Here is a 17,630-nt window from a genome sequence, read left to right as displayed (position 1 = left end):
CCTCCCCCTGTGCTAACGGTTTACGCTGGCGGGGCACTAGTGGAGGATGATAAGATGAGCTTGAGGTTAAGTCAGTTAACCCATCATCACAAATTCACCAAGAATTTATTACGATAGTTTCCATGGGGAACCGCGAGGAGGTCGACCAATTTGTGGTGAATTTTTCACGATGTACAAACTGACCTAACCTCATGCTCATCTTATTATTCTCCACTAGTGCCAGGGTAAATCGTTAGCAGCCGGTGCACCGTTTCATTATAATCCATTAACAAAACTGTTAATAACACAATACAATCGTAATGTACAGTCGGTTAGAAATCATAAATTCCCTTCACAGCTAGTCCTCTGCTAGGGGGAATGGTCTCCAATACTTCTATCCTACTCTAGCGGTACTGTATAAAATGAAATAGCATGTAAACCCCACTCTCTACAAGCGTACTGTTTAGTTAATCACAACAATATACATCACTGTGTTTGCTTTAACATGATTGTTTCGCGTAAATACATAGGCGGCAATGTAAACAGTGTAATTGTATTTGATTGACATAGTAATGACGCGGTGTGACATGGTGAGTGTTCCGAGTACGTCACGTCACTGTTTTCTTTATCATTTCGGTGGCAAACTTAATGTAGTATGGCCGTCGTTGGGAGGTATTCACAGTTTTACTTCCACAAAGAATACGCGATAAACATTGCTCAGAGCGAATTACGAAAGACATTTTTAAACAAATACTTTACGAGAGTGAGATAAACAATAATCAATAAACAAAGTGTTAATGTTTGAATAGCATCGGTACGTTTTATAATCGCGACCTCCTTTAATAATTTACGGTTTTCTCCGAAATATTCAAAATGTGGTTAATAAGTCAGGCTAATTCTGTGATCCTTGAAGTTAAGGCTGACCCCAATTCCATTGGACAGGAGTGCCTTGAGAAGGTAAGATTCTTATATCTAATTTTACCAAGACTGGTATTTTTAAAACTATTACAATCACATACATATTCGTTGGCAATTTGTTGGCTTCAATCTATAATGTTTATGTACTACATACTACTCAAGCTATTTTTTTAAATTTCAAATTTAGAATAAAAATATCCAGATACTTGGAAAGGGCCAAGGACATATTGCATGTAGTTTCGTTTGTTTACATTAATAAATTAAATTATTTTATTATTTTTAAAATTGTAATAGTTCTTAAATAAATAATAAAAATATATTGTTGCGATATTTTATAATAAGTATGAGAAATAGTACTAGTTTGTTACAAAAGCATTGTATGAAGCACGTTCGCGCTATCGACACGACGTCAGTGTGTTACCTTGTGGACTTTGGACCCGGCAAACGGCATGGCAAGGCGCTGCGTTCACGCCTTACCGACGTGATCTATTATAATAAACCCATTTATATTTTTAACTTTACATTTTTTTTTAATTTATAGATCTGTAAAAAAATCAAAATTGGTATAAACTTAATTAAATGTTGCGTAAGTTGTTATACTTACTTAATCATACGTATCAGGTACAAATATGTTTTGTATAGATTTAATTAATCGTATGACGAATCCTATGATAATGAAAAAATGTTAATGAACTTCAGGGTTCCAGCCAAACAGTCTCCAACAAATGTAACCTTATAAAAGAATCCAGTCAATATAGGTACCTACTTCATTGGCAATTAGAAAACTTGTACTGCTTGTACATAACAAAATATTGATCTGTATGCAGCGTTTACCATAATACCGTTACCATAAGGTGGTCTTTACATACTTTATTTGTGCCACTAAGTGCCGTTTGTTGCATCCTAAACATGTACTCGCATAGATTCCTACCTGTTTCCAACCAGACAAAGTTCAAAGTACAAAATGATTATAATCTATTAACAGCGCATTTTTCTTCAAATGATAATAGACGTTAATGTTAATAGCATTATGGTTTAATTTCCTTTGCGTTAGTTATTTGTAAAGAAAATATAAAAATTTAGGCGCCAAAACATTTCTACCGAGGTTTTTGGCCGGACTCCAATATACATAGGTAGCCGCTAAGTAGCATGTACCTACTTATGTGTGAATTTCATTTTATAGACATTCAGTTTCTTGCATCATCATGTCACTCAGAAGCGAGTATTATAATACATTAATGCAGATTAACAGGTTTGCTACAATAAGTAAATATAAATGTCTATAAGTAAGTTTAAGTATAAAACAGTCCAATTAATATATGATACATAGATGCCTACTTACATTACGTAGATAGGCAAATATTTTAATCTACATTTGTAAGTACGTAAAACTGATTGACTCACTTTTATAGGTATTTTTCATTAGAATTGAGTAGGATACATAAATTACAATGTTCAATTGAAAGGTGTGCCTACTAAATATCAACAAAACAACATTGTAAAGAAAGTCTAAGTGAAAACGTCGAAACGTCGCTGATAATAATCTCAAAGCGTAGGTTATTGCTTTGTTAGGTAATAAATAAATACTTACCCTGTAATAATCAGAATAATACTTATTAGGTATTATACTAATAATTTTAAGATAATACTACTTCCTAAGTATGTAGGCAACCTAGATACCTACTTTATTTACACGGATTATCTAAAAGTACATTTTTAAATCTATTCTGTTTTGTTAGCCAACATTCATATTATTAGTGGAGGCCTATTTAGTAATTATAGTCGGAGATAGCAATAAAATCCATCCTCAGCTAAATCGAGCAAGACATTACAAATCGCCGGTGATTGTAGCTGGGTCCAAAGTCCAACCGAACAGCTGTGAACTCGCCGTGAGCGAACACGTGCAGGCTGCGTGATCGAAACACGATGCATTTCAACATTCAAAATTAAATTCTAACGCCTTGGTGTTGTAGTTTAAAATCAAGTAGAGAACACCATTGAAAGAGTTTGTAAAATTACAAGTTCGAGTTTATTATTGTTGAATGTAGTTTTATACAAATGGGAACGGCAAGGTACATTGCATTTCATTAGCAGATTAGAAATGAGTTTATACTCGTAGAATAAAGATACTAAGCAATAAATTTGAGTTGACAATTTTTAAATATACTTACGCTTACGCCTCATTCGGTAATCAGCCAAAAAGATTAATCAAGAAATTTCCTTGCTCCTTTAAACAATAATATATAATAAATAATACAACAATAACATAGAATAATAATAGTTTATATCCTCATAGTTAAAATACCTAAACCACAATGACTTCTAATAAAAAAAAATAGACCTGAGCATGCGAAAATGGCGCGAAGGAAAATAATAGTAGTTCCAATAAATTAACAATACAAAGGTTAAATAGATAAGTATATGACTAGTAGACGCTTTGTGAGAACTAGGTAGAAAAAAAAGCCACTAATCTTCAAGGTAGACAAAATAATGACGGACAAGATTATTCTACTGGCAGATAACAACATTGTTGCAATTGTAATGAAATGAATACAATCTAATTGATACTATTATTGACAGAGTGAATGTAAATGTAGGCTAATGGAATTTGGATACATCGGTTTTAATTCCCTATTTAATTTGTGTTACTAATATCAGGGTTTAGCAGCTTACCTACTTTTATATTCAGATTAAACACGTAATTTTGTAAGCAAAGTCAACATTACAACAATAAAAACCTGAATCTTACAATAGAACCAAATGCAGCTGGCGTTAAATGTTGAAACCTTGAGGTTTTTACCTCGACCTTATTCTGGAGATCATATTCTCAATCTAAATCTATTTTTCTAAATAACTACTTAAATTTATATGTACAATGTTTTTAATTTATCGTACTATATTTTTTACTCATAAGCGGTAAGGCAAAGGTACAAGAGCATACATCTTAATCTTCAGTAATATTTCCTTAAGAGTATTTAATTTACTCATTAAGTTTATTTTTAATACATTACTAGATCTAAGCTAGTTTTTCTTTTAATTACACATCTGTCAATGTAAATGACACTATATCCTCATATTAACGAGATATTACTTATAAGGAACAAGGAAAATACGCAGCCTCTAATTTAAAAACGAATGCTAGGGTGTCTAACTAATACCAACTATAAAGTGGCACTCCAAAGTTCACCACGGGCGCGTCTGTTATTTTTAACTACGTTATGAGAACATACTCATTTTAATTAGCCGCGCAAAGAGGTCACAGCGTAAACTGTTAAGAGAGAACTTACCTATTTAGTAAGTCATACTTCAATTTTATGCTGCCCTAGTACCTACAACTATGTAAATTGGTATGATTATAAATATCGAGGTTTTATTTTAAATAGTCTTCTAGTAAAGAGTACAACGAAAATAGTGAAGAGAAAACTTATCTACTTAGTAAATCATACTGTATTCTTAAATTTTTTGCTGCCCTAGTACCTACGAGTAAACTGCTAAGAGAGAATTTACCTACTTCGTTTGTTCTTCAATTTTATGCTGTCCTAGTACCTGACTATGCAAATAGTATTATAGTAAGGTTTTGTTTTAAATTGGTCTAGTTTTTAATGTAAAATCTGCAAAATTTATTGAATAAATGCGTTGAAATTTTGCAATAATACAATGACAACTGCAGTTTATATAGACGATTTAATTGGCCCACTTTGAAAGCTTACACGCAGAATTATTGTGCAACTGTTATTGTATAGTACGAGTATATACCTACTGAAATTAATAATACTCAATTATGATTGTTCAGTTACTATAAATATAACTATACACAATATTACACACAACTGTTACACTATTACACAATTATTAGCGTGCCTGCAAATAAATTATATGAGAATTATTGAAAACAACTCTTATATTATGGATTGTGTAAAAATAAGAGATTATGCATTTATTTAGAATACAGACACATTGCACTCAAACAATAGGGTTGTGAATAAAATATCGATTCTATAAAAACAATTTTTAATCGATTTACTTACAGAAATTATCGATTTATTATAAATTGTTTTTTATACAGTAAATCCCAACAGTATTCTACTTGTATACCTACACCAGTAGTAGGCCGACCACAAACAATGGTCTTGTAATGGGTATCCTAAATTCTAATTGCTGCAAAATGTTTTGCCTACTACTATTGAACTTTCCAATTGGTGGAGTGGACTTTGGACTGTGACGTCATCCGTTTGGCCTCCGTTGGGTAACATTGTCGTCGTATTGTTTGTAACAATATGCTTTTAGTTCAATCTTTGCAATATCCTCACGGTCTTTATATGAGTGTTGTAATCTATCTGTGGTGTACCTTATTTACATAACTACAAAGTCTATTTTTGATGATATCTCAAAATTCCATAATGGTTCTCAAAAAAGTCAATTTGTAATAGGAAGTAATAAAATAAACAATTTCAATCTGATGTTTATTTTAAATTACGTAATTAGGAAACAAATTCATATCCACACACTTAGGGAAATCTTTAAAATGAAGTCAGCACATACTTAGATTGTATTTTTTTTAATATAAGTATTTATAATGTTTGTTTATACAAAAGAAAATATGTTATCTAAATTTTGAAGTTAAAAAAAATTCATAAATTTCTACGTATTGGAAATTTAAAAGGAATTCAGTCATGAAGAATTTTTTTATAAGATTAAACTCTTTTGCTGTTTTAAATCTATAACTGTGTAGAACTGTAATTTATAGAAATACTTATATGTATATAGTTATTTAAAAAGAAAATAGATAACAGTATTTTTAAAACTGGCGACCCTCTATATCGCTTCGAGAGGCGTAATATTATAGGTAACTCTATTTCTATAAATATAGCTGGCATTCTATAGATAAGGGATAGTTTATTTTTTATTTTTAACGGCTTTAGATGTATTGCCGTTTACTGACTGGCTAGTAATAATGAATATCATATTCTAAATTCAAATTGCTGTGAAATGTTTTGCCGCCACTGTGAACTTTCCAATTGGTTCTATGGACTTTGAACCGTGACGTCACGCATACGGCCTCCGCTCGTCCAATGTCGTCTCGTTGTTCGTCATAATTATTATCATAGACTTTGGACGCTCTCAAATCAGGATGATTTAACAGCGTTTCTATAAAGTGAATAGGACTTTGATTTATAGAGAAAACATTATAATTACCAATAGTTAGTATTGGTCTGAGAGTCTTTTTTATAATATTCTTTATTCTATACGTATTTTTATATTGTCAATGTATTTCTTTCAGTCGTTCAATATAAGTTCATATAGCTTAGTCTCCGTACGAGATGAAAAATTATATAAAAACAATATGGATTTTTTTTTTAAATCATTCCTATTTTTTTTTTCATATAGACATAGTAGCTAAAATTTTATAAGTATTTACTCTAGTGTGTGATTATTAAACTTTGTACTAGTAATGTAGTTTGTCACAATAGGTTTTTTTTTTCACACAGTCCGCCATGTTTTGTCAAAATCAAGCGCCGTTTAACTTTCACTCGCATCGCTGCCATCGCTTCAAAAAAGCAACTTTCGCAAGTTCTTCTCGTTAGTATGTATGTTCAATATAACGCTTTCAATATAATAACCTTGTACATTATATAAGTAAAGTAATTATTTAGTAAATTATCGGTTGTATAATTTATTAGAATACAGGGTAGAAATAATTGACTAGGTTTTGCCGCGACTTCGTCCATGAGACGCGTATAAAGTGACCTATGTCATTTTTCAAACTAAATGCTACGTATATACCGAATTTCATGGTGATTAAGTCTTTAGGCTGTGAAAGCTTGAAAGAAACTCAATTTTGCATAATAATAATATTTAATTTTGAATGTAGAACTACATATAGATTTTAGGTGGCATATGGTTATTTTTTTTTAATTAAAAAACGGATTAGGAACCTGGCAAGTTACAGGTATAGTGCCTTCAGTTTTTTACCCAACCTTTGATCAACTTAAAATTATTATTAAAATTGATAAATAGATTGATGCAATAGACTAGTTTATGATATTACCTCCTACATCCAAACCTACACACACAAAAAACTACAACATAATATTCTTGTGATGGTAATTAGCACTACCAAAATTATTCATATGCTTGATTTACGTTTTCAAATGCTAGAGGTATTAACCTAAGCTTAAAAACAGGTTCATTATATAAAACATACATTGGAATCGGTCGACCGTATAGTGAGGTATAGCTTGAACTCTCCAAAGTATTAAAACTCATAGAAGCAAGGGTCTTTATTAATTGGTTATTACGCTTATATTCGCAGTATTGAAGTAGGTAGGTACATACATACATACACACAGTCACACATTCAATACGTGCTACGCATTTGTTTCACAAAAAATACTAAATTAAACAAGATAAAATGCGAGTGTTAAGGCGTAGTACAAGCAATGTTTAAGAATTAAGAATAAATATATATTTTTATATTTTCTACAACAAAAGAATTAAGAATAAAGCTATATGTTTATATTTCCTTATCATGTACAATTTCTTTTGTGAAAAATAAGTATAGAGTTTCTTGTCGATTTTCAGCTCAAGATTTAAGCCGAGCTGACGTTAGATGTGCTATTAATAGCAATCCATAAATATATGTTAATTTGAATAAAGAATTTTCTATTCTATTCTATTTAAGTCGGTTGGAAAATTATTAGTCGCTATCTTACGAGTCGGTGGATGACGTGTACAGAGATAGAGGCATTATCTGTTACCAAGTGATACAATATTAATATTAACAGCCCGCCTATACACCTCGGAAGTTAGGTTATCTAGGGTTATTGTAACACAATTGTAATATTTTATTACAATTAACAATGTTGCATTCATTTTAAAGTAGGTAAAATATAATATTTTGTTGTAAGAAATAGAAATAATCTTAATTAAAAAAAACTTAACACTTTTGAATGCTATTAAGTTTTTTTTTTATTGAAACCCATACTCAGATAAAGAACGAATATAACTTGCGTGTTCCTCTTTTAAATAAATAATATTTAGAAATATATTTTTAAGGTTTTGTGTTAATACAAACAGCCAAATAACAAGATTGACTAAAGTTAATCAAAATAATCAAGTAGAGTAATAAAATAAATCAATCATAGTTATCAGAGCAAACCAATTAAGTAAGTGCTTAGTTGAAATATCTTGTAAAAAGAAAAAAAAGTTACGCGGGAAGTAGAGTATTGTGCCGGCAAAGTGGACACATCATACAGCCTAAAACCGCGCCGTTTTTTACAAAAGAAATAAACGACCAATGAGGTTAGATTAAATTGATATAATTTTATACATTCTGTAGGTAAGTAATATGTAAGTCAAGGTATTATGTATACGTACATCAATTCGGTCACGTGGCCACTAGCCGACTGTCGCCATTGTTATTATTGTTTAAAACTTATTACATGTCGATGATATCACGACTATGTTGATGAAATAACATCAAAAAATATATTTTTTACACCATACCAAACAAAAAATAAGGTAGTTATTACACGGCCCGACTGTCAAATGTAGAAAACCGCGAGGTGACTAAAGATGTACATAGTAACTTTTAGCGTAGATAGAGAAAAGTGCTTAAAAAGTACAGTTATAGTTTTTTAACTTATGATACTCTAAAAATACTAACTAGTTGAAAAAAACGTTTCCTCTCTATATTACTAAACTGTTACTTAACAATATATAACGAAATCAGTTTATATAGTGATTTATAATTCTCTTCACTTATGTATACTTCTATGTTTACATTATCTAAGATAAAGTCTTGAGAAACGGTTATTAGTATAGATAAGGGATTGATAGCTGGTGTTGTAGGCACTTTAAACCGGATCTATTTACTGAAGACATTATAAAATATACTAATCTAGGCATTATGTAGTTTACTTTAATGACTAGATTATCTTGATGACATAATCTTTATTGCTATCATAGCAGATGCAAATTACTTATTGTCCATTATATATTAACTAGCTGACCTAGCAAACGTTGTTTTTCTGTATATATCAATCAACTGTCGACAGTCGAGAGTATAAAATGATTAAAATACACCTAATTAATATTAGTTATTAAAAACAGTGTACAATTAAAGTGTATGTTTGGAATTTTAAGCTAACAGCTTTTTACATATGCCTATGAAAGTATATTTATGAAACCAATCATTTAAAAAAAATGTCTGTCTGTACATCTCTGAAGCGGCTGAGCGATTTTGATGGGTCTTTCACTCGTAGATAGCTAATCTGATAAGGAGTAACTTAGGCTAATTTTAATTTTGAAAATTTATTTAATTTATGTTCACGAACACCCATTTCTAATAAAATAAACACTAAATGTTGAAGTGAATCTTAACGTAATATTTCAGTGCAAACTGAGACCAAATAGTTTCCGAGATTACTCACGAAAGTACAGACACATACACATATAACAGTTAAAATTCTAACAAACATTATTTCGAGTTCCGGTACGGTCCCAAGTAAAGTCCCAATCGAATAATAATTTTCCTCATACTTATATCTTTTGTAAAATTCATATACGTGTAGGTAGCGCAGACCGGTTGTTTTATTTGTCCTTTTATATAAAACCGGCACAAAAAATGGTTCCCATAGATTCTTTTGTTTTTTTTTCTCTTCACAAAGAACAATAACTGAGGTTTTAGTTGTTAGAAGTTCTTTATATAATAATGAGTTGTAAGTACTATTTAATATTCGGTGCGACGTATCTCAACAGATAATATTATTTAATCCCAAAGAATTACATGATTTACGTATTTATTAATATCTAAGAAAAAAAAAGTCTATGGGTAATAAAAATTATCTATGGTTAATGTTATACAACTCTCATAATCGTACAATAAAATAACAAAAGAGGTGTAATAAACATCAGTAATAAATGAAGGTATGTAACAGCAGTCGTAATATGTTTTAGACGTCATTTGTCCTACATTGAATATCGCGTTTGCAAACTACACTACAAGTTATGTTATGTATATAACGTCCTATCATAGAGACCAGCACAAAAGAAATCCTTTGGAACATTAAAAAGGAGAGGATATTTGGCATGAGTATATCCATTTAGACCACTCTACCACCGAAGCCCTCAATATATGTATGTATTAGTTTAGATAAAGGATCTTATTTACATAAATATGTATTTTATTGGGGTATCGGTCTTGATTATCGCTAGAAGGCTATCAAAATAGTAATCAGAATTATATATTAAAATGTTTGTGCCTACACGTATCTTGAAAAAAAAAAATAGGCCTTATGATTAGGAGCGAAATTCATATTTTATCTTGTTTGCAGCCAAGTAAATTGCGCCTAAAAATATTAGGCATTATAAATCTACTATATCTTTATATCTACATACCTAAAAAATAATCTGTATATTAAAACAAATGAAGCAAAAACTTTGTACCCCTTGTATATGAAAACTGCGTGGACTGAGGAGTATGAAATTTCGCACACTTACAGCTTATATAGAGAAGGCGTGCTGTATGCAATTTTTTAAAAAAATACATTTCATGTACTATGCATGTATTATATTTGACACACACACGCATATATCTCTTTAGTTTATTGTCAAAATCTGTGGTTAATTGAGAATAGATTAATATTTTTTGTCTTTAATATTTGTGTATAGTCTTTCTGAATGTTAAATTAATTATGGTCGAATTTCGACCACTGGGCGACCACTAGTTTATATATACCTAAGGTGATTACACATTTATTTGTATTTTAAAGGAGCAATGTCTAATTACGTCTAATGAGATGGATAAGATATTAACAACTAAGACGTATTATCTTTTACTATGTAGGCACTATTATCGTTTTGTTTCAATGTCAACGTAGATAACATAGAAATTCAGATTTTATTTCGTATATAGCCAAATTTAGATATTACGAAATTTGTGTGACATCAAACGCGGAAGTTGATCCTTTCGATTACAAAAAATGTTATCAAAATCCGTTTAGGACTGTTAAAGATATCGGTATAACAACAAAAACGTCATTTTTTTATTAAAAAAAATAGTGAGGAAAGATTCATTTTAAATTTCTAAATGATAATCTAAAAAAATACTTATTAGTGGTAGATAAAATACAAATTGTTATGACTATTCAAAAGTGCTTAAATTAAGTTTATTTGAATAAATGATTTTCTGTTCTATTCTATTCTGCGCAATTTAAAAAAAATATTTTTCTTAAAAACTACATTATAAGATTGTTAGTTACATTAAATAATAATAATTTTTTTTCTAATAATAATTTTATGCAGTTATTTAGTTAGTAATTGCTTACCTATATTAGTTGAATTAAACCTTTATAAGTTTTAATAAAATATTACGTGAAGTGTTTGTTACAAAATTAACACTATATCTTTAACGATTTAATTAGTAATATGTATATTCAAATTGGTTGTTATCTTTTTTACAACATTTGCGATTAAGTAACGCGTAATGTTACGTTTCGAAACAGATCGTAGGCAGGTAGTAGATTGACGCACAAAAATATTTACAAGTTCGCAGTACATTTTGTAACGCAATTGTACAATATTGAAACAATATACTAGAGGCTGAAGATTTCTTATTAGGTAGTTACTATAATCTAAGCTTGTGTACCCTTTATTGGGGATAACAATGATAGATTTAGGTTTCAAATGAGGTACTGCAGTAAAATGACAATATGCAAGTATAATAATAAGAATCTCAGGACAATTAACACTGCGCCATCTAGTCCCAAGTTAAGCTAGCTAAAGCTTGTGTTATGGATACTAGATAACTGATACAAATACATCGATTTTTCGTAAATATATACATATTATATTGAGACCGCAGAAAACACAATAAATAAATAATTGGAAAACAAACCTATAAAAAGGACTAATTACTACTGGTTTCTATCTACCTAGATATACTAAAAGGAAAAACCCCTGACTTCATACTAGGTTATAAATAAATTCAGGTCCAAGTGTTGTGCCTTGGGGTACTCCACCTATTACGTTGCGAGTACAGAGTATGCACGTTGCATTGGTCACGTAGTACTTTACGTTAGTTGGCTTCAGTCACGTTAGCACGGTTAGCGGGCACTTGATGAAACTTGATTAATACCTGGAGAGTTTAATGATAGAAAACATACTATAAGTCTTTGATAGGTAGTTGTAAAGTAGTTAAGTACTAATAAATATTTGTAGACACTTGTAATGGTGTAAACATTTATACTCTTGCAAGTTTTCTTTGCATAAATATAAAATAAACAAAAGAATATAGCCATAAAATGATAATAATAATATTATCCCAGATCTGCCATCTGGGATCAATGGCATTGTTGCCTGTCGTAGTCACATTTCTTTGGGTATATTTTTTAACCCAACGTGGTAGGAAGCGACCCTGGAGAGTCTTGATCACGGGTTAAACTCTAAAAATACTTTAAAGATGTATATTTTAAATGATCGCATGGTGACATATAACGCTGTATGTGGTATAGGCAGTGATCTAATATGAATATAAAAAAGGTGAATACAAGGTCTTAGCCAAAAAGTTCGACGCAAACCCAAATTGCGAGTTTGAACACGTGATTGTGATAGTGCGGGTATCACGACCTCGTCTCGTGTGTTGGAGAATTTCCAACTTTCATAACATTACCATCGCCACCGGAGCTTTTGACCGACTTCAAAAAGGAGAACATTCGTTTAATCTTATTCTTTATATTTTTCTTTTCAATGTGTAACTATATAACAATATTTATTTATTATAGGTCTATGCCTACCTCCAAAAGCACTGATCCGTAACAGTGTAATAATGTATGATTACTATAATACAAATAGAAATAATCTTTATTCAAATAAACTTAATATAAGCACTTTTGAATAGTCATATTTTTTTAATCTACCATTAATTCGGAACGCAGACTAATCACAAGAAGAACGAGCAAGAAAACTTGCGTGTTGCGTGTTTTAAATAAATGTTGTTCAGAATTAAATTTTTAAGAATTTTATGTAAATACAAACTGTCTAATAGCAAGGTTGATGTAAATAAATACCTACTTGAGTAACAAATTAAAGCAGTTATAGTTATAGGAGCATATATATAACATTCCTATATGTAGAGATTCCGAAAGCAATTTTCAAAATTACAGTAGAAACGTGCAAGTAAAAGCAAGCTGACAATATAGGAGTGAAAAGCGACTTTCTTTTGTCTTATTTATAGATGAAATTAATTGTGTGAAGACGTTTCAAACTCTATTAATAGTATTTAATGTTCATATTACGATATATCTTCATTAGCTATAAATTGATCCATTATCTATAAAGAGGGATTACTCATTTTTCAACATTTAAGTGGAAAAACTCTTAATTATCACCTTAGGTATAGGCTATTGTTTTAAGAATTATAGTAAACTTGATTCTACATGCAACTTCTTGCACGTGACAAATGTTTCTAAATAAGAAATATGATGTTAGGGGAGTTGTTAGTACTAAAGACCAATTTTAAGTAGGTAATCATAATATATCAATATTAAAAAACATATTTTGTAATATCAACTTTAAAGTCTTTTTCCCAATATTCACTATAATGGATTTAATGCATTTTAGTATTAAGTGTAAGTAATATGACGAGCAAATATTTGTTTTGTTTCTATAAAATATTTGGACTGTAAAAACATCGTTACAAAAAGTCGCAGCGGGCCACTAGTATTTTTTGAACAGCATCACCTTATAATCAATGTTTTGCCATTGCTATAGCAAAACAGTATTAAGTGTAAGTAATATGACGATCTGCAAATATTTGTTTTGTTTCTATAAAATTTGACATTTGTGTTTTGCCATTGAGCAAATGCTTTAATTGACATCTTAGCTATTGTGTTTTGAGCAAATAAAATTATTATTAATAATAATATTTTCTTACAATATTCAAGTCATTAAAATAAATCTTAAAACCACAGATAATATAAGTCTTTATTTCTTTATTTACTAGCTGTTACCCGCGTGTTACAGCTTCCGCGTGGATTGGACACTTGGACTTTTGTAATGACTAAATCGAATGTTGTGAGGCCGGCTACAAAAAGTCGCAGCGGGCCACTAGTATTAAAGACGTCAGCATTATCTCAGTTTGAACAGCATCCACAATGGTAATGATGACGTATGTAACTGATAAACCGAGAATACAAAGGTGATAATATTAAATAAAGGAAAAAAACAAGATATCCTAAAATAATATATGATAACAGGTTATCTGCGTATAGAACTTAGGTTATATACCAATCACCTTATAATCGTGTGTTTTGCCATTGCTATAGCAAAACACATCATCTTATGCTTTAATTGACATATTAGCTATTGTGTTTTGAGCAAATAAAATTATTATTAATAATAATATTTTCTTACAATATTCAAGTCTGTTTTTATTATTTTTGCAGGCATAAATCTTAAAACCACAGATAATATAAGTCTTTATTTCTTTATTTACTAGCTGTTACCCGCGTGTTACAGCTTCCGCGTGGATTGGACACTTTTGGACACCTTTTAATTGAGCCTCACATTATTAGGTTTAGTCGGACGTTTGTTTTATGCGTAGGACCAAGGAGGATACAAGACAATCGTGCGACTAAATCGAATGTTGTGAGGCCAGGCTTAATTGTTAGCAGGCAGTCTACTGTTTACTGAAAGCTTTCTAGATCGCCTTTATTTTGGGGCAAATCATATTTACTATTTTTATTCTACCTGACTATTTTATCTACACACGAGCTAGAAAGTTCCCAACATTGCTCCAATTTTAGGGCCGTGTGTATATTCTTTAACATTCTTGAGACAACGTAAAATTGACTGTAAATCCGTCATTGTTCTAAATAAAGAATCGATTAGCTTTAAACATGAACTGGGGACTTTGTGAAAGTAGATGATGTTTGATTGAAATTTTACAATTGGCAATGTTACAGGAGTTTGGCGAAAATTGATGTAGGAGGTAAGAACGGATGATCTTTTTCCTCGAAATCTGGGGCCAACATTTGCCAACCAGGTGTTACACACAAATTCGTCTGCTTTTTAGATAAATGATAGTCTATGTGCTATATATAACGCAACATCTCATTAAAATTTGTTTAGTCGAGAAAAGTAAAAAATAACTTTTTTAATTAGCGTTTCGGTTCTGGGCCTGTAGCATACAGCTAAATTCAAAGGAATCTTAAATATATATATTATAGTTTACATCTAAAAGTTACAGCCAATCTTTTTTATTTTTGAAATTCTGACTGAAAAATTGCATTTTATTTTTTCAATGGTAGAAGAATGGAATATATTGTTATCGCTATAAATTTTAAGACGATTTTGCAAAATTACTTCATTAAGTTTCCGTTATATAAATATTAAATTCGTTGTTGCTAATTATTTTGGCAGTGACGCGGTCAATACTTTAAAGAAGATGTTCTTATCCTTAATGTTATTAAGTTTTATTATGAATTTGTATTTTTAACGCGTCCAAACAAAAGTGTTTCCTTTCTATTACGTTGTAATTGGCACAATCAGCTACAAGAAATATTTGGGCCACGTTCCCAAGTGGATTTGACATAAAAACCAACATTCGTCCTGAAAATATCCGTTGACAATTACATCATGGAATGTACTGTGACAACTTTAGTGAGGGGATTGTTAGTAAAGCGGATTTGCCGCTCCATTGGTGTGGTCAGGTAGATCTCCACGTGGTTGCTCCTGGAAACTATCCTGGTGATTTCGCTTGATTGACACTATGACCTAACAATATATCTTCATAAGTAATAATAATCATTTATTCAGCATAGCATAATATTGAGTGAAAATATAGAAAAACTTAATAGCTTATATCGCGTAATGAACTAAAAGTGCCTCCTCAAACAAACTCAGCTGGTGCCTCAGTGTCACTGCACAAATGTTTCTTTGTTATTTTACAAATTACAATTTCTTTTTCTTTATTAAACGAAATATATATTGTACGTTGAATATCCTTGAACTTAGAGTAGAGTACACAACAAAAATAAATATGAACACTGTAAAAAAACGTGTCAGCAAAATTGACAGCTGACTTTCGGGGATATTCTGTATACTTGTTGCTGTCTACACAATTACTTATTGTTATAATACTAAACTAATGTTTTTAATAACGAAGTACAAGTATATGTCCGAAATTATTTACTTACAAGTATTTGTCCGAAATTATTTACAAGTATATGTCCGAAATTATTTACTCAAGTAGACCTTCATGGTGATTGTAAAGTACCTATATTCCGCTGTTTATGGTAATATGTTACTGTTCATATAAGTAGGAGACGGTCGCTTGGATCACGTGGGAGTATACTTGTTTACCATCACAGATACTACCACATAAAATTGTTTTTTAATTTATTTTTACTCTGTAACTGACATGCAGTAAAGGTTAAGTTTCAATTCGTATAAATAATGTAATTTTTATATTTATATAACAATCGTATGTTATTTGTTTTATGCAATTGAAAGGGATAGTTATTGAACCCACCTGATGGTAAATGGTAACCGTCGCCGTACATGAATTACGGACTAACTATCTAAACCTAAATATGGACTTTTGCAATTTAGTTTACTTCGTAAATTTCTACAAAGTCAACATTAACAATGAGGTGTTCAAAATTTTACGACGGAATTAAACTCTACATATCTCTATATACACTGAACATATACTATTTGTTAGAGAATGTTATCCACAGATGTTAACGTGTTACAAATACCAAAAAGTTTTGATTTCATTCTGCGATGTCTATGACGGAAATAGAACTAGGCTGTACACTCAAACGACCTTTGCCAGTCCAATGAAAACATGTGACGAATGAGGAAAAATTATCTATTATTATTATTAAAAAAGTAAATAATCTAAAATACCTATCGTCTATTAATATTTATTATTTTTCATATTTATAGATAATAGGTATTTAAGATTTCATGTACTTTGTCACCTGATGTTTATTATTATTAGTTAAGTATTTATCTAATTGTTTTTAAGATAGCAATTCAAATATAATAAAGACAGACAATAAAGTTATTAAAAAATAAATATTAGTAATATTTGTTTAAAAAAAATAAAATCTAACTGTGAGTCAAACGTCTGTATTATTATAATGTATTTGGACGCATTTTTCAGCAATAGATAGAGTGTTTCAAGAAGAAGGTGTATATTTATAGGTAATACATGCATACTGTACCTGGTACAAATACATTAAATAAGATATGATTGTTATTAAAAACAAAATACTTAATAATAATTTAATAATAATAATAATAATTTATTTATTTCATTCACATAGATGTTTTACATTTTTTTTTTTTTTTTACATTACAACGATCACTTATTCTTATTTTATTAAAAACTTAAACTCAAAAACATCGGTAATCCCAAATATAATAAAAAACATTTAAATAATTAACAAACAATAACATATTTTTGCTTTACTTTATCTACAAAGGGCATTAGCTCTGATAGTATAATCAGGGTTCATAATTGTAACAGATAAGGTGCCTATTTAGACATAAATTCGACAATAGAAACAGATATCACTCAGGTAGACTTTGTTCTAAGTCGTTACCTTACTTTTTCTTTACCTTTCTTGGCTTTGAGAGCAATAAAATTAGGAAAACAGTATCAAGATGGCGGATATAAATTATTTTTACATATTATAAAATGAAGTCGCTTATATCTTTTAAAT

General features: G+C 30.2%; 1 protein-coding gene across 1 annotated transcript in view; it reads left to right on the top strand.

Moving 5' to 3' along the window:
• The first annotated feature begins 623 nt into the window (after nt 1-623).
• The window catches only part of LOC131854174 (E3 ubiquitin-protein ligase MYLIP), a 38,475-nt gene continuing 21,468 nt past the window's right edge, over nt 624-17,630 (top strand). Inside the window, exon 1 of the mRNA XM_059205304.1 lies at nt 624-936. Coding sequence (XP_059061287.1) covers nt 853-936 — 84 coding nt within the window. The 5' untranslated portion in view covers nt 624-852. The remainder of the gene's footprint in view (nt 937-17,630) is intronic.

Source organism: Achroia grisella, unplaced genomic scaffold, assembly GCF_030625045.1.
Source record: "Achroia grisella isolate CSIRO2021 unplaced genomic scaffold, CSIRO_AGI_Agris_v1 utg971, whole genome shotgun sequence".
Lineage (NCBI taxonomy): Eukaryota > Metazoa > Arthropoda > Insecta > Lepidoptera > Pyralidae > Achroia > Achroia grisella.
Note: the sequence above shows the minus strand (reverse complement) of the source record. Positions and strands in the feature narration are given on the sequence as shown.